Raw genomic sequence first — 22,069 nt, forward strand, 5'->3', positions numbered from 1 at the left:
ACCACTAAAGGATCACAATGAACTTCATGTAACTTATCCCAAAGAAATGTAGATTTAAAAATTACCTGACAAAATAATTCAAAATAATTGTTTTAAAGAAGTTCAGTGAGCTATAAGAGAACACAAATAGACAATTTAATGAAATTAGGAAACAACATATGAATAAAGGAGTTCAAAAGGAGATAAAATCATAAGAAAGCACCCCGATGTTTCTAGCAGCAATGGCCACTATAGCCAAACTGTGGAAGGAGCCTCGGTGTCCAACGAAAGATGAATGGATAAAGAAGATGTGGTTTATGTATACAATGGAATATTACTCAGCTATTAGAAATGACAAATACCCACCATTTGCTTCAACGTGGATGGAACTGGAGGGTATTATGCTGAGTGAAGTAAGTCAGTCGGAGAAGGACAAACATTATATGTTCTCATTCATTTGGGGAATATAAATAATAGTGAAAGGGAAAATAAGGGAAGGGAGAAGAAATGTGTGGGAAATATCAGAAAGGGAGACAGAACGTAAAGACTGCTAACTCTGGGAAACGAACTAGGGGTGGTAGAAGGGGAGGAGGGCGGGGGGTGGGAGTGAATGGGTGACGGGCACTGGGTATTATTCTGTATGTTAGTAAATTGAACACCAATAAAAAAAAAAAAAAGAAAGAGAACTAATAAATGAATTCAGTGAAGTTTCAGTTTACAAAATCAATGTTTAAAAACCCATTGCATTTCTACACACAATAATGATCTATCAGAAAGAAAAATTAAGAAAACAATCCCATTTATAATTGTGTCAGAAAGAATAAAATACCTTGGAATAAATTTAACCGTGAAGGTGAAATTCCTGTACACTGAGAACTAAAAGACAATGAAAGAAATTGAAAAAGACTTGAATAATGGAAAAAATATTATGTGCACATGGTTTGGAAAAGTTTATATTGCTAAAACCAAGAGGCTCAATCTAATCAATTAGTAGCAGAGATGCATTTGAATCATAAAAATACTGCTAATCTAAAAAAAAGACATGAAACGAAAAAATAAAGTATAGATATGAAAGAAAATAAATAGCAAGTTGATAAATTTAAACCCAACCATATAACAAATTACATTAAGAATAAAGTCTAAAAAAAAGAATAGCCTAAATTCGATTAAAATATAGAGATTGTCAGATTGAATAAAAAACAAAACAAAGTGAACTATGCTATCTATAAGGAACTCATATCAAATATAGTAATATACAGAGGTTAAAGGTCAAATGACAAAAAACATACATCATGCAAATTATATGAAAAAATTGGCAGAGTAATATCAGACAAAGTATATTACGGAACAAGGAATATCAACAGAAATTTTTGAAAAGGCAGTTACATAATGATAAAGGGTCAATTAATCAAAAGGACATAAAAATATTAAGTGCAGGTGCACCTAAAATTTAGACTCTAAACAGAGAAGGCCCAACCCCCCCCCCAAAAAAAAAGAAAAAAGAAAAAGAGGAGAAATAGACAAATTCACTGCCATCCATCCTTAGAGTCTTTAACGCTAATCTCTTGAAAACTGGCACAACAGGTTAATGAAAAAAGAAACAGTAAAATGTAGAAAAGTTGAACAACATTATTAAACAACTTTATCTAGTTCACAGTTAAAAAACACTGCATACAATAGGAGCAGAATATGCGTTCTTTCAAGTAAAGGAACATTTGCCAAGATAGGGCATGTTCTGGGCCATGAAACAAGTTTTCATAAATTTATGAAGACAGAAGAATATGTACTCCAGCAACAAATATCTGTAAAATATTGAAATAGTTAGAAATTAAACAACACACTTTATAAATAACTCATGCACCAAGAAAGGAATCACAAAAGATATTAGGAAATGTTTTGAAGAGAATGAAAACATGGTATGTCAAAATTTATGAGATGCACCTAAAGCAGTGATAGGGAGATATTTATATCATCAAATATTTATATTAAAAAGAATAGTCTTGAAAAGGAAAAAGTCTCATTGATCCAACTTCTACTAGAAAAAAAACAGAAATAAAAATAAAATAAAAATAAATAAAATAATACAAGTAAATCTCTAATAAGCAGAAAGAGGTAATAATGGCATGAGCTAATACAGTGATATTGGAAATAGAAATAATAGAAGGAAAAAAATCAATGAACCCAAAAGTGGGTTATTTAAAATATCTATAAAATTCAATAAATTTTAGCTTAACTGATCAATAAAAAAATTACCAATGTGAAGAATGAATAATGGGACATTACCATAGATACTCTGAACCTCAGAAGACTAAGAGAGCTCCTTGCAAAGGAAAATTCCTGATATGACAGAAATATTGTATATTTTGATTATGGTGAGACTGTAATGGTTTCACAACTGTAAATATTTGTCAAAATTCAAAGATGGTAAAACTTAGATGACTAACTTTGAAATGAAAGAAATCATGTCCCAGAGAAAAAGAATATTGAAATACATAATATATGTTGGTGAAGTTACAAAAACTTATGGGCAAAGGAGGGAAAAAAAAACATACTGCCATACAGTCAGGGAAAAAAAGGTAGGCACTCAACCGCTAAGCCACTCAGGCATCCCATAAAATATAATCTTTATTCATAAACAGAAATTGAGGCAAAAACATCCATGCTATTTACTTGCAACTATAAGAACTATAAATGTTATAAGAATTCAATCATGGGAGACCTGTACTTGGAATACTGTAAAACATTGATGAAAAAATTAAAGATGACACAAAAAATTGAAAAGACATTCCATGCCCATTATTTGGAAGAACAAGTATTGTTAAACTGTCTATAGTACCCAGAGCAATCTATGATGCTTACTGTAATTCCTATCAAATAACAACAAATTTTTTTCACAGAACTAGAATAATCCAAATATTTGTACAGTACCACAAAGACCCTGAGTAGTCAAAACCCCAAAGATACAAATGCAATGAAACGCCGGGACACCTGCACCCCGATGTTTCTAGCAGCAATGGCCACTATAGCCAAACTGTGGAAGGAGCCTCGGTGTCCAACGAAAGATGAATGGATAAAGAAGATGTGGTTTATGTATACAATGGAATATTACTCAGCTATTAGAAATGACAAATACCCACCATTTGCTTCAACGTGGATGGAACTGGAGGGTATTATGCTGAGTGAAGTAAGTCAGTCGGAGAAGGACAAACATTATATGTTCTCATTCATTTGGGGAATATAAATAATAGTGAAAGGGAAAATAAGGGAAGGGAGAAGAAATGTGTGGGAAATATCAGAAGGGGAGACAGAACGTAAAGACTGCTAACTCTGGGAAACGAACTAGGGGTGGTAGAAGGGGAGGAGGGCGGGGGGTGGGAGTGAATGGGTGACGGGCACTGGGTGTTATTCTGTATGTTAGTAAATTGAACACCAATAAAAAAAAAAAAAAAAAAACAAAGGAAGATAGTGGAAAAAAAAAAAAAAACAAAATAAAACAAAACTGGATATCACAGTTACAGACTTCATGTTACATTACAAAGCTTGACTAATTAAAACGATATGGTACTGGCACAAAAACAGACACATAGATTGACAGAACAAAATAGAAAACCCCAAAATAAACCCACAGTTACATGGTCAATGAATCTTCAACAAAGGAGGAAACAGGATGCTGGTGATAAATGGCCATGGAGGAAGTGTCAACAAATATGAAAAAGCAAATCCATCCATAACTATACAGACAGTCCATCTGAACTATTCAGCCAATGGAACATTATTCAACCATAAAAAATGGAATCTTGCCATTTGCAACAATATGGATGGAGCTAGAGAGAATAATGCTAAGTATACTAAGTCAGAGAAAGATAAATACCATATGATTTCACTTATATGTGGAATTTGAGAAACAAAACAAAAAAAGAGAAAGAGACAAACCAAGAAACTTTCTCTTAACTATAGAGAAAAAACTGGTGCTTACCAGAAAGGAGGTGGGTGGGGGGAATGAGAAAAATAAGTGAAGGCAATTAAGAGTAAACTTATCATGATGAGCACTGAGTGAGGCATGGAATATTTGAGTCACTATATTGTATACCTGAAACTAATATAACACTGTATTTAACTATACTGGGATTAAAATTAAAAACAATAAAAATAAATATGTACAAACATATGTACAGGAAAATGCAGTAAAATGAATTGCTAGATATTCATCACTTTATCAAACAGCAATAAAATGAACAAGTACTTGGAAAAAAAAGAATAAAATTATGGGAGATGACACTGCCATTCCCTGACCTAGCCTAAGTAAACAATTGTATCTTGATTTATGTTGGATGCTAATGCAGTTTGGAGTGGAGAAGTTAAGGAGAAAGTTGTGCTGCTTTAAGACTGAGTATAAGAAGTGTGCTTCAATTCTGCCTTCCAAATCTCATGTGGACTTCTTTCCTTACCAACTCTAAATTGGGATAATACAGGGAAGGGGATTCCAGCAAATAAGGTTCTGGCTTAGCCAAATTGGCATCATGCCTTGGTAGATCACAGTCAAACTGATGGAAACCAAAGATAATGATAAACTTTTAAAAACAGCCAAAAACAAAACAAAACAAAACAAAACAAAAAAGCAATGCAATACACACAAGAGAAAACAATTTGAGTGATTGGTGTCTTTTCATTTGAATTAAAAGAAGCCAGAAGATAACCAAACGACATGGTAGAGTGCCAAGAAAAAACCCAACTATCAACCTAGGCTTCTAAAGAAAGCAAAGTACACTCCAAGAATGAAGATAAATAAAGATATTTTCAGATAAAAGAAGACTAACATAGTCCTTCTCTAACTAAAATAAATTGTTAAATAAGTTTTCAGTGTAAAGGAAAATCATAACAGAGGGAAACTCATATGTTCAGGAAAGAATGAATAGCAACAGAGATGCTAAATACTAGGTAAGTATAAAATCATTTTCCCTATTGGTTACTTTGAAATGCATAATGTACTAAAGCAAAATATAGTACTATTTTTCATGGTTAATAACATAATGACATATAGAGATGTAAGACATACACCAACTATAGCATTAAAAACAGTGAGGGATAGAAATGGACATTTATGCTTTCACAATTACTACATTTCACAATATGAAATAGACTATGAAAAATTAACTATATATTTTGTAAACCCTGCATCAACCACTAAAGATAAATATAGAAGTAAAGCTAGAGTAAATTGAAAAATTAAAATAGAGTTCCAGAGGTGCCTGGGTGGCTCAACTCATAGGCTTCTGCCTTGGGCTCAGGTCAAGATTCCAGGGTCCTGGGATCAAGACCCAGTCAGGCTCCTGCTCAGCAGGGAGTCTGCTTCTCCCTCTGCTTTTCCCTCTCATTCATCTTGCTTTTTTTCTCTCTCTCTTCCTCTCAAATAAATGAATAAAATCTTTTAAAAAATGAAATAGAATTCCAAATATATTCAATTAATCCAAATTAAGGCAGAAATGGGAAAGCAGTGAGACAAAAACCTGAAGGGGCAAACAGAAGACAAATAATATATGTGGTCGATAGAAATACAAATTTATTAATGAAGGACTAACTGCTCAAATTGAAAAGTCAGAGATTATTAGAATAGACAAAAAGTTAGGACCCAATCACATGCTGTTTACAGCAAGCCACTTTAAATGTAAAGACAGAATTTTGAAAATAAATGTATGTGAAATGACATACCATGAAATAGTACATATAAGAGTGAAGGTGCCACATTAATTTCACAGGAAATAGACTTTAGGACAAAGAATATTAGCAGAGATATATGTCATTACCAGCAATACTCTGATTCAATTAATCAGAAAGACATGTAATAATATTTATTAGCTTAGTGATATTCAAAATGTATTTTTAAAATATGACAGAATTAAAGGGAGAAATAAACCTACAACCAGGATTGGAGATTTTACACTCTTTTCTCAGCAATTGAAAGATAAATCTAACAAAAATATCAGTTAGAAACTAGGTAATATAAACAATCCAATCAACCATCATAACCTAATTGATATTTATAGAAAATTACAACTAACATGCAAAATACACATTTATTTCACATAAACACATCACCAAGATTGATCATATGCTGAGCCATATAGCAATTATCAATTAATTTAAAAGGATTTACTATAGAGTATGTTTTTTTATCACAAAGGAATTAAACTAGAAATCAATAACTATTAATATATCTAGAAACTTGCCAAATATTTTGAAATTTATTTATGGACTTTTAAGTAATCCATACATCAAAAAAAGAAATCATATAGGAAATTTTAAAAATTCTTAAACATTTGAATAATAGTGAAAATATAAGACATCAAATTTTTTTCAGGGTACAGCTAGAGAACTATTCACAGGGAAGTATTTTGCTTTCAATGTTTATATTATTAAAGAAGAAAGACCTAAAACCTGTAGTTTCAGTCTTTCCATAAAGAAACTAGGAGGAAAGTAACCCAAAAGCAAGTAGCAGGAAGAACAAATTTTAAATAAAGACCAAAAATATCAGTGAAAGAGAGAACAGTCAACAAGAAATGAAATTAGTAAACACAAAATTTGGTTCCTTGAAATAATCAATAAAAACAAATGCAGTTTATTGAAGGTAAATTAAACTCGATAAATTTTATTTTAAAAAATATATCTCTGGGGCACCTGGGTGGCTCACTTAGTTGAGCAGCCAACAGTTTCAGCTCAGGTCATGATCTCAGGGTCCTGGGATTGAGCCAGGCCCATGTCAGGCTCCATGCTCTGCACTCAGCAGGGAGTGTGCTTCACTCTTCCTCTGCTCCCTCCCCACCTCATTCTTTCTCTTTCTAAAATAAATAAATAAATCTTTTAAAATCATATATATATATATGATATTTCTGTGAACCCTAGATTTTTCTTCTACCAGTACCTAAGATAGTCATATATAGATAAATGCTTTTCAGGCTTAATGTTCCATTTGCTTGGAGTTTTTTATTTTTACTTTTTTGAGATTTTATTTAGTTATTTACTTGAGAGAGAGTGTGAGTGAAAGCGAGCAAGTGAGGGGAGGAGCAAGAGCCACCCAGGTACCACCCTTTACCCTTCCCACCTTCTTAAAAAGATTTTGTTTGGAATTATCCTTTTTTTTTTTGCATCTAGTATTAGAATTTTTATTGATAAGTCATGACATTTTTATTTCTGATTTACACTTTGTCTAAATTATAAAATAATCATAAATAGCAATGATAATAGAAACTAGAATACAAACAGGTTTTTTTTTTAGAAGTAGATGTGCATTAGGTTCTCAGAATGAGTATAATTGATAATAAAATCTTAAGGCTCATGCTTAATTACTCACCTTCTTGAATGTCTTATAGATACCAAAGTAAACATATTGATTGAAAAATGTTCTTAGCTTCCACAAGGTAGTGTCCAAAAAGAAAAGGAAGAGAAGGTAAATAAAGCCTATGATACTCATTATAATCATGTACTTTCCAATCATTTTCTCTTCCAAAGAATAAACATTCTTTGCAATATCTGAGAATGGCAGAGTGAGAGAAAGAGAAGGAGATTAAGAGAGAGAGAAAGAGAGAGATCTTAATACAGAACACTGACACCATGAACAAGGCCTAAGAAAGCAATAAATAAGAAATAAAGGGGGGAATGAAGTATTAGGCTAAATTGAGAAAAGTAAACTATTTGAAGTGTGAAAAGTGATTATCCTACTACACAAATATCATTTCAACAATGAATTTTGAAGGCTAATTTCATGATTATAATATATAGTAATCAAGTAAGCATATTAATATTAATATATTTATTGATATGGCTATTAACTATTGCATGTTATGAAAAATCTGCCCCAAATCCTTTTAGAAGTGTGAAATCTTAAATTTATAATTAGAAGAAAATATTAAAGTGCAAATACTCTTGCAAAAGATAACACTTTGCTTTTAAAAGGTAAAAATGACCATTAGTGATACTTCTTGAACTTTCTTCAGAAGTTGAGTGAAAAAGTATAGAATTTTGTTATAAGATAATTATATACTTTTCTTCCTTTTAAAAATTTATCTTTTGCATGGTTTTAAATTTACAGAAAAATTACAGACACTATAGAGAATTCCAAATATTCTGCATGTGCTCCTTAATTATTAACAGCATACATTGGTATGGCACATGTTATAATAATGAATACATATTATCTTTTTAAAAAATATTTTATTTATTTATTCATGAGAGACAGAGAGAGAGAGAGAGAGAGATAAGCAGAGGGAGAAGCAGGCTCTCTGTGGGGAGGTGGGTAGGGTGGGGAGAGGAGCCTGATGAGGGACTTAATCCCAGGACCCCGAGATCATGACCTGAGCCAAAAGCAGATGCTTAACCACTGAGCCACCCAGGTGCCCCAATAAATATTATCATTAACAAATATCAAATATTACCATTAATTAAAGTCCCTGATTTATTCAGGTTTCCTTTTTAAAAATGTAATGTTCTTTTTTGTTTGTTCTGTGAACCAGTCTAGAATCCTATATTATATGTTGTGGTTGCATTTCCTGAAGTACCTCTTAACTGTGACAGTTTCTCAGATTTTCCTTATCTTTTATAACATTGACAGTTTTGAGGAGTACTGGTCAGGTATTTTGTAGGACTTCGCTCAACTGGGATATGTCTCATGCTTTCCTCTTTTTTCTTCTTTATGATTAGACTGGGATTATGGGTTTTGAGAAGATCACAGAGATAAAGTAAGATTTTTATTTCAAAAACAACAACAACAACAACAACAACAAAAGGTACACACTACCAGTGTGATTTATCACTGTTAATATTGACCTTGATCACTTGGTTGATTTCTAATTAAGTTAACTCTATGGTTTTTATTTTTAATTTTTTTAATTTTTTATTTTTTTATTTTTATTTTTTTACTCTATGGTTTTTAAAAGATTATTTTTTGTTTTTGCTATTTTTATTTTTGTTTTCTTGACATGCTAGCTTTGTATGAATGTTGGCTATCCCTGTGAATTTTCATGAACCATCAAAACAATAATTTTATGCAGTGGTGATGATGAGTTTGGGTTGATTACTTGGTTGCTTAGCTTATGAAAGGATTTCTATTGGCAGAGTGAAACAATTTCTTTAATAAATGTCCTTCTGCTGCTGGTGGTAGTGATGTGGTAGTAATGTGGGTACAGTTTTCTGATTCCCTGATAACTTTTTGTTTTATAGTACCATTCATTATTGCTATATTTTCCTTCTTTTTACATATCATTAACCTTCCAAGGCATAATTCTGTCTTCTAAGTTGTTCTTCTCAGAAGTGGTGCCTTCCCAAGATGAGAATTTTACAAAAGTGATGAGAGATCAGATGCAAGAATTCAGAGAATCTAACCAAGAAAAATACAAACTTTCCAAACACCACTGAAATCCATCCTAATAATGAAAAGAAGACAGGATAACAATAAATGATTTAAGAACCCATCTTATGATGTTAGAAAATTAGTTGTTCAAAATGGAAAATGTGGAAGAAAAATTTTAAAACCCGAGAGATTAATAATTTAAGAAACAAACGTGATATGAAGAATCAATAAACGTGAAAGCTTGTTTTTTGAAAAGACTAATATGATTGATAAGCCTTTGGTAAGATTTATCAAGAAAAAAATATAAGTAGAAAAAATTCAGAATATTATAAATGAAAATGCTAAGTTCGATAGAATTCATAGATTTTAAAAATACCAGAAGATATCATAAACGAATTTATGCCAATGATTTTGAAAATTTAGGTAGAATGAAATGATTCTACAAAACTCTATCAGTTCCTTTCCCCAAATTATTAAAGAGGACACCCAAATAGTTTTATCTTTATTAAGGAAACATGATCAATAATCTCCATGAACATTCAGTTTATTATTTAATTTTTTATGCAAAATAAGCTTATGTAATTTGACAGAATATGTAATTCAGTAAAACAAAGAAGAAAAATCATTTGCCCATCTGAACAGGAGCGTAAGTAAAACTGAACAGTTATTTATGATTAAAAAAAAAAGTTTACTAAACACAGGATGGTGGCAGAGAAACTCCCTTAATCCAGGAAACTAAGATCCCTTTGAATCTCAGTTCTGGCTCATAAAAGCTGTGTGAAATAGGGCACATAGTTTCAGTGAAGATGTTTTCTCTGAAGCTGGAATGAAACTAGATGTCTGCTATCACCACTTTGATTAAATCCAAACTATTTGTCCTGACAAAGCAGTATGTAGTGTCCTTATTGGCAGCCTGCTTAAAATGTACCTATTGAAAATAAGAAATCATCTACTCACAAATTATTAAAGTTAATAAAATAAATAATTTAGCAAGTTCAGTATACAAAACGATCTTTCAACTTTCTTTGTATCAGCAAGAAACAAAAAAATGACACTTCAAAAAGTGATACTATTTATAATAGCATCAAAAGATATGTAGGAATAAAGTTAGTAACGTATCTGTAATACTTGTAAACCAATAACTACCAATTAGTATTAAATAAAAATGAAGAAGTCCTAAGTAAATAGATGGATGGCTAGAACTCAATAAGCAAAGGCATATACCAAGCCACAGAGTGTAAAAACAAAATTGTAAAGATATTAAATCTTTCAAAAAAATTTTTACAGAATTAAAGCAATGTCAGTAAAATTCCTACTAGATTTGTTTTGTGTGTGTGTGTGTTAAAGAAAAGGTAATCCCTAAATATATACAGAATTGTAAAATAAATGTCAAGACATAGCCAAGTTCCAATTTCAAAACTTACCACCAAAGCTAAAGTAATCAAGATGGGGGTGGTACTGAAACAAGGACATACAGATCAATTAAATACAAGTGAGAGTTCAGAAATAAACCCATACTTCTGAGGTTAACCTGTTTCAACAAGAGTGCTAAGTTAATTAAGTGGGGAAATGGAGTAGTCTGGAGTAGTCTTTTGAACAAATGGTGCTGGAATAACTGGATATCCATACACAAAAGAATCAAACTAGAACCCTGTCTCACACCATATACAGAAATCAACTTACAAGAGAATCAACAATCTAAATATAAAGGCTATGACAATAAATCTCTAGGGGGAAACACTGGGTAAATCTCTTTGACCTCTGATTAAGCAATGATTTTTCTTTGACACCTAAGCTGTACAAACAACCAAAGAAACAATGGGTAAGCTGGACTTCATCAAAATGAAACACTACTGTATATCAAAGGACACAAGTAAGAAAGTGAGAATACAGCCCTGGGAGAAAATATTTACAAGCCATATATCAAAGAAGGGTCTGTTTTCCAGAACACATAAAGACAAATAACCCAATTTCAAATGGGCAAAGTACTTGAATAGACATTTCTATGAAGAAGGTATACAAATGAACAATGGGTACATGAAAAGATGCTCAACATCACTGGTAACAGTAGAGAAATGCAAATTGAAACAACAATGTGATATAACTTCATACTTACTAGAAAGGCTATATACTTTTAAAAAATGGAAAATAACAATTGTTGGAGAAGATATGGAGGAACTGGAACCCTTCTACATTGCTGTGCAAAATAGTCCTTGCTTCTATGGAGACTTGATAATACCTGATTTCCATGTCACTAGATTTTACCAGAAATATTTCTCTTCCATTTTTTTCCACCTCACCTCATCTCCTAAAGTTTATTTCATACAGTTTATAGTTCTGAACACTGAGCTTCCCTTTGAGGCCATTGACTACTCTTCTAGGTAATATCTGGCTTACTAAGTATTCCTTCTCACTCTGCCCACTCTCACCAAGATAAGATATTTTCAAAATTAGCTAATAAATGATACAATACCACCATGGGGATTTCTAAAGTTAAAATGAATGTTTACCCTTTCAACAAACTTCAGTACTGTTTGTCTTTCTCTTTACTTCTTTTCTGGCTCTTTTTTCTGTTGTACAGCACTTTATCATTCAAATCACTACATTTATTTATTTATTTATTTATTTATTTATTTATTTATTTATTTAGCAGTTGAGTTCCTCTATATGCAGATACTGTATTAGATACTGGAGAATGGATGTCATCCATTCCTTCAAATAAATTTTGGGTGGATGAGTATGAGTGATTACCAGTAGTGGAGGTGGTGGGAGGTAACAAAAGTAAATGTAATACAAATACTTCCCCTGGAGGTTCTTTTCCAAAGATGAAATGCATTTTGCAATGAGAGAACACAAGCTGTGAATCCCAGTTCTACACCATAAACGTTTGGTGTAAGTCATCTTCCTCGACAGGAGTATAAAAACTGAGAACTTGAGGTTATGAAGATTTCAAATAATGTAATTACATACTATGTGGTTGATTGTTAGTAGCTCTTATATCTGACAGCTACTCTAAACTTACCTTAGCTTTGCTTTTGAGGTTTTATTATATTTACAAAGTTTTTCTCCCAGTCTTACAAAATGATTTATGTACTGAACATGTGTCTTGACTCTCTCCTTTGGAATAAGGGCTGACTTCCCACATACCTCATGTGCTAAGCCCAGGACTAATTTCTTAAGCTTAGGAACCCCATGGATACTATTAAAATGAACAAAGGGAAGCCTCACTAAAGTGGAGTCAGGAGGACAGCAGGGGTAACTCTCACACCCTACCACTCTGTCAGTGACAAGAAGTATCAATCATAGATCCAAAAGAAGAATCCTCAAAGGCAAGAATCAAAAATTACAGACCCCAACAACAGTAACAAAAATGTACATTGTGTCTCCTATAAGAAATTGATGACCCCTGCATCTTGGCCAATGAGAAACAGTCATCACCCTGAACTCTTGTTTCTCTCTGATGGACTTGTTTAAACAATTCCTCTTAAATAATGTTCCTCTCTAAAATAATGTTTGTGAGACTTGCCTATGGTTTGCTGTCACTTGCTTGTTCTGTATTGCAGTTCTCTGCCATTCCCCAATTTACCCATTTTTTGCTGGAAAAATTAGCAGTTTTATGTTTAAGGTTAATAATACTTACTTTCTGTACTACAATTTAGGTAGACAGGAGGTTTATTTCCAGAGCACCATTTCTTAATCTGGTAGAAAGTAAAATAGTCATTGATACACTTCGCAAGGTTGTAATTGGGAAAGAACAGTAATGAATTAAGTATGAAGTCTCTGGTGGCTCTGGAGATCCTATGTTGAACTTCTAAAAAAGATGATAAGATTAGATTTTATTATAGGAAATGAACTACCCTGAAAAGAATAAATCCCCCAAGGATGATCCAACAAAGCTCAGGAATTAAAAAACAGATGATTATATTCAAGAACACTAATTATTTCCCAATAAGTTTGTTAACTGACATCCAGTGACATACTTTGTGTTGATAATTGTGGAGTTCTGAAAAGTCTCTTTGGTGAAGTGGGTGTGCATGTGATAAGACTTCCTGGCACCTGATAAGGAGAGGAAACTACCACTATTTTTTTTTTAACATTTCTAATCCCAATTGATCAAGTAAGGAAATAAAGAGAAATTGGAGATATAGCCTAGAATTCAACAGTAAGAACAGATAGGGAAATTATGACATCTTTGAGAGGAGAAAAATCTTAAAGGGAACCAGCTGATAGATAACTACTATAGAGATAGTTAAAGCTCCAGAATGTATTTACTATGAACAGTTATTAGAGACTAAGTTCCTGGAGATATGCTTAATTTATGAATTGATATTATGGAATTTTTATCATGAATTCAGTTTTTTAGAAAGAAGATAAAAGGCTAGCTTAAACAGAAACTTCATGGAAGATACTGTGGGCAAAAAGGTAGCCAGGAAACGAAACTTCAAGTGTCCAAGTCATGGTGATTCTATTCATTGTAGATTTTAAATTGATAAAGACACAAATTGTTGATCCAAGTTAAAAAATTCAGGATATTGGCTAATTGAACAGATGCCAAGTTCCTTGCAACTTATTAACTGGAAAATTAAGGTCAACAGATGCTGTCAATAACCTTAAGTCAAAGCTACCTTTGATGCTTGCTTACCTTCAAGAACACTTGCTTTCATTTAATTGTTGGCCTCTGCCAATTCCATAATTTCCTTTCAGTTCATTATTTTTGGCACAGTATCACTCGTAATGTTTGTTCTCCTCAAAAGTGAAAGTCTCTTTTGACTTCCTAATTGCCAAATCTACTGGCTTCCTTTTTGTTCTCATCCTACTCCACATTACTCTTTGCAACATAATCCTCCCAAAAAAGTCTTTCAAAAACTTTCTAAAACAGTAATTTATTCCTATTCTTACTCTTAAACAACTATTACTCTCTAGTCCCCTAAATGATCATTTCATTTTAGATTAGGGCTCACAGACTCAAATGAGTCTCCCTCACAACACAAAGTATTCTTTGAACAAGTGTACAAAAATATACAAACATTTGCTTTCCATACTTTGGGTATTCCTTTGAGAGAATGAGTGCTAAGGTATATCTGTTAACAAGTTTTTTCATCTGCTATGCAGAAGCTTAACTCTTAAACATGTGAAATATTCATTCTCAAAGGAAGTTACAGGCTATTCTTTTGTGGCCAGTGAAGGGCTAAGGGAACAAGGCAGGAGCTAGTGTTTATGATGCAACAGAAAGGGAGGATGTGGGAGAGTATTCAGGCCAGCTGAAATGCACATTGGAGGGTGAATTAACAACTGCATTTACAATGGCCATTTTAGTAACTATCTCTCCAAATCTCAAATTCAGAGAAGGAAAATGAGGAAATACACATTCAAGAATACTGTAGAAAACAGTCCTGGAAGGGAGGGAAGCTGGCTTAGATAATTATATGGACATCAGATGCATATAGAGATTTTCTTCCTGGAAAATCTTGTTAGGTTGCTCACAATCTTGTGACTTTTCATTTAATTAGGGAAAAAAAGGCACATTGCAAAGCCTTCCTTGAACAAAACTGTCAGCCTCTCCCAAGGACTCAAGGTTCCTCTCCATTCTTCCTTCTCTTCATCTCACTACAAACCGCCATAACATCAAGGGAAAACACTTTTAAATAATGGCTTCATATAGTTGAGATAGAATTTATTCTAACTTTCTGAGGACTGCTCTTCTAAAATGAAAGCTGCTTTTTTGTGTTCTCTCTGTATGACAAGTGAGTCTCAGGAAAAATGTTCCTAAAATTCCCCATATCTGTTGCAAAACAAATTATTTAAGTCATGCCATGGAGTTACTAGAGGTGGGGATAGAGTGGAGGAAACTTGTCAAAGGACTTGTAGGTCAGGTTCAGTCCCATCAGTTCAGCATGAAGATCCCAGCTCTAACAAGGCGCCCAGAATATCATAGGCACTCAAATGTTATGAACCTATGTCAAATACAGGATTTTCCCAAAACCTAAAACTTAATTGTCTATTAATATCCTTAGTTCACTCCTACTTATTTATTTACTGCTGCTTTCTGGGGAAAGAGAAATTTTGTAAAGTCCTTACCCTTACCAAATTGCAATGTGGCATCTATGAGGGTACTGAAAATGCCTGAAAGGTAGTTGAATAGGACAAGTTTGATGTAGGCAGAAGTACTTTTAGTAAACAGGAAGCTCAGCAGATACATGAGGGGAATGGCAGACCAGCCATACAGCATGAAGATCAGCATTGTGTCCAGAAAATGGTAATCTGTGATGTAAATATCCAATTGGCAGAATTTAAATGCTCCCTGAAACACAGAGAGCATAGAGATAAAGGCAAGTAAAAAATAATACAAGCCAGAATGTTTAGAGAAGGAGATAGCAAGTCCTATCACTATTTAGCATGGATATATTCATTAATTGAATCAATTAGCCTCTAAAAAAAGCTCCAGCTTAGGAGCATAAAGGTAGGATACTCCTACCTCTACTTCACCAAAGGACAGTCCAATGAGCAAACCACCACAAGTCCCTTAATTTTTTTCTACCTGGAATTGTTTTTAGCTTATTTATTTTTATTAAAATTAAAAAAATTAAGTTCAATTAGCCAACATATAGTACATATCATCTAACTGATGTACAAACTGATATCATCAGTTTCAGATATCATGTTCAATAATTTATCAGTTGTGTATAACACCCAGTGATAGAATATTTTTTTAAATTAACAGTCAGTATACTTTCCCTTAATAATCCTAATAACTCTCAGCTTTCCCAGAAAATAGGTTATTTCTGTAGAAAGCCTATTTCTCTAAAGATTTTTTCTTATCTCTGGTTATACCTTATCTATCATACCTTTGAACTGGGTCCCCTACTCACATCACATTGACCCAAGGAACTCTGGGGCTTCCTTCTTATATTTTTCTAATTGAAATTTAAAAACAGACACTGAAGCATAAACTTAAAGGGACTTAAATTGAATGAATGATGATGGTGGAGATAAATCTGTAGTTGTTAAAGCAAATTTCTAGAAATCAGTATCTCATTAGTAAATGCAGTTTCTCTACAAATGTCAGGGTTGTCTCTTTGGGCAGTTACATAATTATATAGCAGGACAACCAAGAAGCAAATAACACAGTTAAGCTAAGAATTTTTATGCAATTGTGATGTCCTTGGTTGTGATAGCAGTAGCAAAAGAAGACTGGTAGATCTTAGTTGAATTCAATACCTATAGTTGGTTTGTTTTTGAATAAGCATACTGTAAACCTAAACTGAATAAATAGAGTGAAGTACCCAAATACAAGTCATATGATCTAACAATCCCTGTGTTTGAATGCTTAAAATCCTTGAAAGCCACAGATCAAAACTTATTTCAAAGAAAAGTCAAATTCCTACTTGGATAAATGATATATTCTGTTCTTGGACAAGAAGACTGTGAATATGCAGCTTCTATGAAAATTGATCTATAAATAAACATGCAAACAAAGTTTCAAGTAAATATTTTTTTAAAGAATATTACACCCTTTTTGAACTCGGCCACAGTAACCTCTTGCAAGATACATCCACAAAGGCAAAAGAAACAAAAGCAAAAATGAACTATTGGGACTTCATCAAGATAAGAAGCTTTTGCACAGCAAAGAATACAGTCAACAAAACTCAAAGACAACCTACAGAATGGGAGAAGATATTTGCAAATGACGTATCAGATAAAGGGCTAGTTTCCAAGATCTATAAAGAACTTATTAAACTCAACACCAAAGAAACAAACAATCCAATCATGAAATGGGCAAAAGACATGAAGAGAAATTTCACAGAGGAAGACATAGACATGGCCAACATGCATATGAGAAAATGCTCTGCATCACTTGCCATCAGGGAAGTACAAATCAAAACCACAATGAGATATCACCTCACACCGGTGAGAATGGGCAAATTAACAAGGCAGGAAACAACAAATGTTGGAGAGGATGCGGAGAAAAGGGAACCCTCTTACACTGTTGGTGGGAATGTGAACTGGTGCAGCCACTCTGGAAAACTGTGTGGAGGTTCCTCAAAGAGTTAAAAATAGACCTGCCCTACGACCCAGCAATTGCACTATTGGGGATTTACCCCAAAGATACAGATGCAGTGAAACGCCGGGACACCTGCACCCCTATGTTTATAGCAGCAATGGCCACGATAGCCAAACTGTGGAAGGAGCCTCGGTGTCCAACGAAAGATGAATGGATAAAGAAGATGTGGTTTATGTATACAATGGAATATTACTCAGCTATTAGAAATGACAAATACCCACCATTTGCTTCAACGTGGATGGAACTGGACGGTATTATGCTGAGTGAAGTAAGTCAGTCGGAGAAGGACAAACATTATATGTTCTCATTCATTTGGGGAATATAAACAATAGTGAAAGGGAATATAAGGGAAGGGAGAAGAAATGTGTGGGAAATATCAGAAAGGGAGACAGAACGTAAAGACTGCTAACTCTGGGAAACGAACTAGGGGTGGTAGAAGGGGAGGAGGGCGGGGGGTGGGAGTGAATGGGTGACGGGCACTGGGGGTTATTCTGTATGTTAGTAAATTGAACACCAATAAAAAATAAAAAAAAAGAATATTTTTATTTGTTTATTTGAGAGAGAGAGAGAGAGAGAGAGAATGAGTAGAGGGAGAGGGACAAGCAGACTTCCTGCTGAGCAGGAAGTCTGGTGTGGGGCTTGACCCCAGGACTCTGGGATCATGAGATCATGACCTGAGCCAAAGGCAGATGCCCAACCAACTGAGCCACTGAGGTGCCCCTATATTTGTTATTAATTTTTTTATAACATGGTGCTGTAACATTGGGTGCATAAATATTTGCAAGTGTTAGATCTTCTTGTTGGATTGTCCCCTTTACTATGATAGAGACCTTCTTCATCTCATTACAGTCTTTGGTTTAGTGTCTAGTTTTTCAGATATAAGTATTGCTACTCCAGCTTTCTTTTGACATCTATTTGCATGAAAAATGTTTCTAGATCCCTTCACTTTCAATATGTAGGTGTCTTTAGGTCTAAAACAAGTCTCTTGTAGGCAGCATATAGATAGCCCTTTTTAAAAAAAATTCATTCTGACACTCGGGGTCTTTTGATTGGAGCATTTAGTCCATTTACATTCAGAGTAATTGTTGATAGATATGTATTTTTTGCTATTTTATTATTTTCTGTTGTTTCTGGAGATTTTCTTTGGTCCTTTCTTTCCTTCACCATTTTTGGTCTTTTCTTTCCACTCAAAGCATCCTCTTTAATATTTCTGGCAGGGTGGTTTAGTGGGCACAAACTTCTTTAGTTTCTGCTTGTCTGGGAAACTTTTTATCTTTCCTTCTATTCTGAATGATAGCCTTACTGGATAGACTATTCTTGGTTGCAGATTTTCCCCATTAGTATGTTGAATATATCATGCTACTTCGTTATGGCTTGCCATGATTCTGTTGAAAGATTTGCTAGCTTTATGTGTTTTTCCTTGTATGTTAAGAACTTCTTTTGTCTTTCTGCTTTTAAGATTTTTCTTTATCACTTTATTTTGCAAATTTAATTACAATATATCTTGGTATTGGAATGCTTTTGCTGATTTTGATGGGAGTTCTCTGTGCTTCCTGGATTTGGATGTCTGTTTCCTTCCCCAGATTAGGGAAATTTTCAGCTATTATTTTGTCACATAAATTTTCTACCCCCGTTTCTTTCTCTTCTTCTTCTGGGACTCCTATAATACAAACGTTATAATGTTTGATGGAGTCACTGAGTTCCCTAAGTCTATTTTCATGTTCCATAATTCTTTCTTTCTTTTTGTTCATTTAATATTCTGTATTACTAATTCATTTCTCTGCTTCTTCTAGCCTACTGTTCATTACATCAAGCCTGTTTCCAATCCCAGTTACTGCATTCTTCATTTCTGTTGGATTCTTTTTTAATACTTCTATTTGGTAAGGGTCTCCTTTTTTAAAATATTTTATTTATTCACAAGAGACACAGAGCGAGAGAGAGAGAGAGGCAGAGACACAGGCAGAGGGAGAAGCAGGCTCCATGCAGGGAGCCCGACGTGGGACTCGATCCCGGGTCTCCAGGATAACGACTTGGGCCGAAGGCAGGTGCTCAACCACTGAGCCATCCGGGCGTCCCTGGTAAGGGTCTCCTTGATGTCTTCCATTCTTTTACAAGCCCAGAAAATATCCTTATGATTTTTGCTTTAAATTCTCCATCAGGCATGTTACTTACATCTGTTTCACTTCAATTTCTTGCTGTGGTCTCATCCTGTTTCATTTGGGATGAATTCCTCCATCTTGGCATTTTGTCTAAATCATTACCTTCTTTTTTTTTTTTTTAATTTTTATTTATTCATGATAGGCACACAGTGAGAGAGAGAGAGGCAGAGACACAGGCAGAGGGAGAAGCAGGCTCCATGCACCGGGAGCCTGACATGGGATTCGATCCCTGGATCTCCAGGATCGCGCCCTGGGCCAAAGGCAGGCGCCAAACTGCTGCGCCACCCAGGGATCCCCATTACCTTCTTCTTTGTGTTAGAAAAGCCTGTTGTGGGCAGCCCTGGTGGCGCAGCAGTTTGGCGCAGCTTGCAGCCTGGGGTGTGATCCTGGAGACCTGGGATCGAGTCCCACATCGGGCTCCCTGCATGGAACCTGCTTCTCCCTCTGTCTGTGTCTCTGCCTTTCTCTCTGTGTCTATGAATAAATAAATAAAATCTTTAAAAAAAAAAGAAAAGAAAAGCCTGTTGTTTCCTGCTCCTGAGAGTAAATGGCTTTATGAAGAAGAGATCATGTAGTGCCCAGAGCCTGGTGTTCAACGTCTCTGGTGTGAGCTGTGTGTGCCCTGCTTTTGTGTTTTGTGTGCACCATCCTTCAGGCCAGTTGTCTGCAGAAGCTCTCCTTGTCTGCAGTGGGTAATGTTTGGTTCTTGGTCAGAATGTGATGAGTTTTAAGTAGGTGTGCTTTAGTCTGCTTATAAATGAGACCTGATACCAGTTCCACTAGAACTGAAACCCAGCAGAACTCTTTGATTGGGAGTTGTGGTATGGTCAGAGGTTTCTGCTGTCATCTGGGGAAGGTGCTCACTGTACTAAGACTGAGGCATGCTTGACTGAGAAGGGCAGTCCCACCAGAGCGCAGGGGCGTGGGACTTGTTGTAAGCAAGTTAGGCAGCCTGTGGGGGCACCTCTGCCCTGCTTCCTGAAGGTGGCTGTGTGTATATGATGAGGGGCAGGGGAGTGAAATAGTGACAGCCAGCTCCTTTGTCTCCAGGAGAGGTGTCTCTGTGAATCCTGCCTCTCAGGGAACTACTCAAGAAGAGCAAATGATCACCCCCCATGCTGTCTGCCTCTGGATTGTTTGCCTGCCTTCTTTCCATGAGCAGTGTAGTGTCTTCCAGGCTCTATCCCTGTCAAGTCTGCTGATCTTTAAAACTCTAGGCTTTAGAGATGTGATATGGGCAGAGGTTTGTGCTGGTCTTTTGGGGGAGAAACCCACCATGCTGGACTGAGGCAAGCTTGACTGAGAAGGAAGGGCAGTCCCACAAGAGCCCATTGGGTGGGACTTTGTGTCAGCAAGTTAGCCAGTGTGTGTCAGCCCTGCACTGCTTCCCACAGGTGGCTCAGTGTTTTTCCTAAGAGGTGGGGAGGGAAGTGATGCCAGCCACCTCCTTTGTCCCTGGAAAGGTATCTCCATGAAGGTTGCTTCTCAGGGAGGTGTTCAGGGAGGTGCTCCATGAAGAGCAAATACTGTCACCCTTGTGTGTCCCAAGCATTCTTCAGACTGCCGTTTTCACCCATTCATGTGCTCCCACGTTTGCCTGCCTTCTCTCCAGGAGCAGGGCAGTGACTTCAGAGCTCTATCCTAGCCCAACCTGCAGACCTTTTAAAACTCCAGGCTGTAAGCCCGGATGGTTGCAAGAACTCACAAAAATAATCCACCCCTCCCCCTCTTGTTTTCCCAGCAATGGCACTGGAGAAATGTTCTTCTTGTGCATTCCTGTGTGCTGTACTCTCTCTCACTCTTCTTTGTGACTATAGCTCCCTCCCATCCACAGTACCAGTGACCTGCCCCTACACCATGTCTCCACACTTCCACCTTCTATGATGTAGCCTCTGCTCTCCCTTTAGTTGTGGAGTTTGTTCTATCAGTCTTCAGGTTGATTTTTTGAGTACTTCGAATTATTTGATAGTTATCTAGTTGTGTTCTTGGGAGCAGATGAGCTTAGCACCCTCCTCTCCCGCTGCCATCTTCTCTTAGAGTTGGTTTTTCTTTCTATTTTTTTTCTAATTTTTAAAATTTATTTATGATAGTCACAGAGAGAGAGAGAGAGAGAGAGAGAGGCAGAGACACAGGCAGAGGGAGAAGCAGGCTCCATGCACCAGGAGCCTGACGTGGGACTCAATCCCGGGTCTCCAGGATTGCGCCGTGGGCCAAAGGCAGGCGCTAAACCGCTGCGCCACCCAGGGATCCCCAGAGTTGGTTTTTCTAAGGTCTCTCTCTTTGGTTTGCAAATGGCCACCTTTTGCTGTGTCTTCAGATGACCTTTACTATGTGCATGAACACTTATGTCTTTTTGTATGTTCAAATATCCTCTTCTTAAAAAGGATAGCAGTCAGATTGGATTAGGGCCTACCCTAACTATTTCATTCTAACTTAGTCACCTCTTTGAAGGCCTTATCTCCAAATACAGTTATGATTTGAGTTACATAATTAGAAAATAGGAATTTTCCAAGGGATATGGAAGGA

General features: G+C 35.3%; 1 protein-coding gene across 12 annotated transcripts in view; it reads right to left on the bottom strand.

Moving 5' to 3' along the window:
* The window catches only part of LOC479817 (ATP-binding cassette sub-family A member 3-like), a 136,050-nt gene that overhangs the window by 21,087 nt on the left and 92,894 nt on the right, over nucleotides 1–22,069 (bottom strand). For 10 of the 12 annotated variants that reach the window (XM_038540111.1, XM_038540106.1, XM_038540105.1 and 7 more), the window contains 3 exons: nucleotides 15,401–15,623; nucleotides 12,963–13,133; nucleotides 7,328–7,506 (listed from right to left, as the gene is read on the bottom strand). The exons of 1 other annotated variant lie outside the window; for it this stretch is intronic. In XM_038540111.1, coding sequence (XP_038396039.1) covers nucleotides 7,328–7,506; nucleotides 12,963–13,133; nucleotides 15,401–15,623 — 573 coding nt within the window. The remainder of the gene's footprint in view (nucleotides 1–7,327; nucleotides 7,507–12,962; nucleotides 13,134–15,400; nucleotides 15,624–22,069) is intronic. One more of the 12 variants, XM_038540104.1, reaches the window with a different exon arrangement.

The sequence above is a fragment of the Canis lupus genome, chromosome 6 (assembly GCF_011100685.1).
Source record: "Canis lupus familiaris isolate Mischka breed German Shepherd chromosome 6, alternate assembly UU_Cfam_GSD_1.0, whole genome shotgun sequence".
Lineage (NCBI taxonomy): Eukaryota > Metazoa > Chordata > Mammalia > Carnivora > Canidae > Canis > Canis lupus.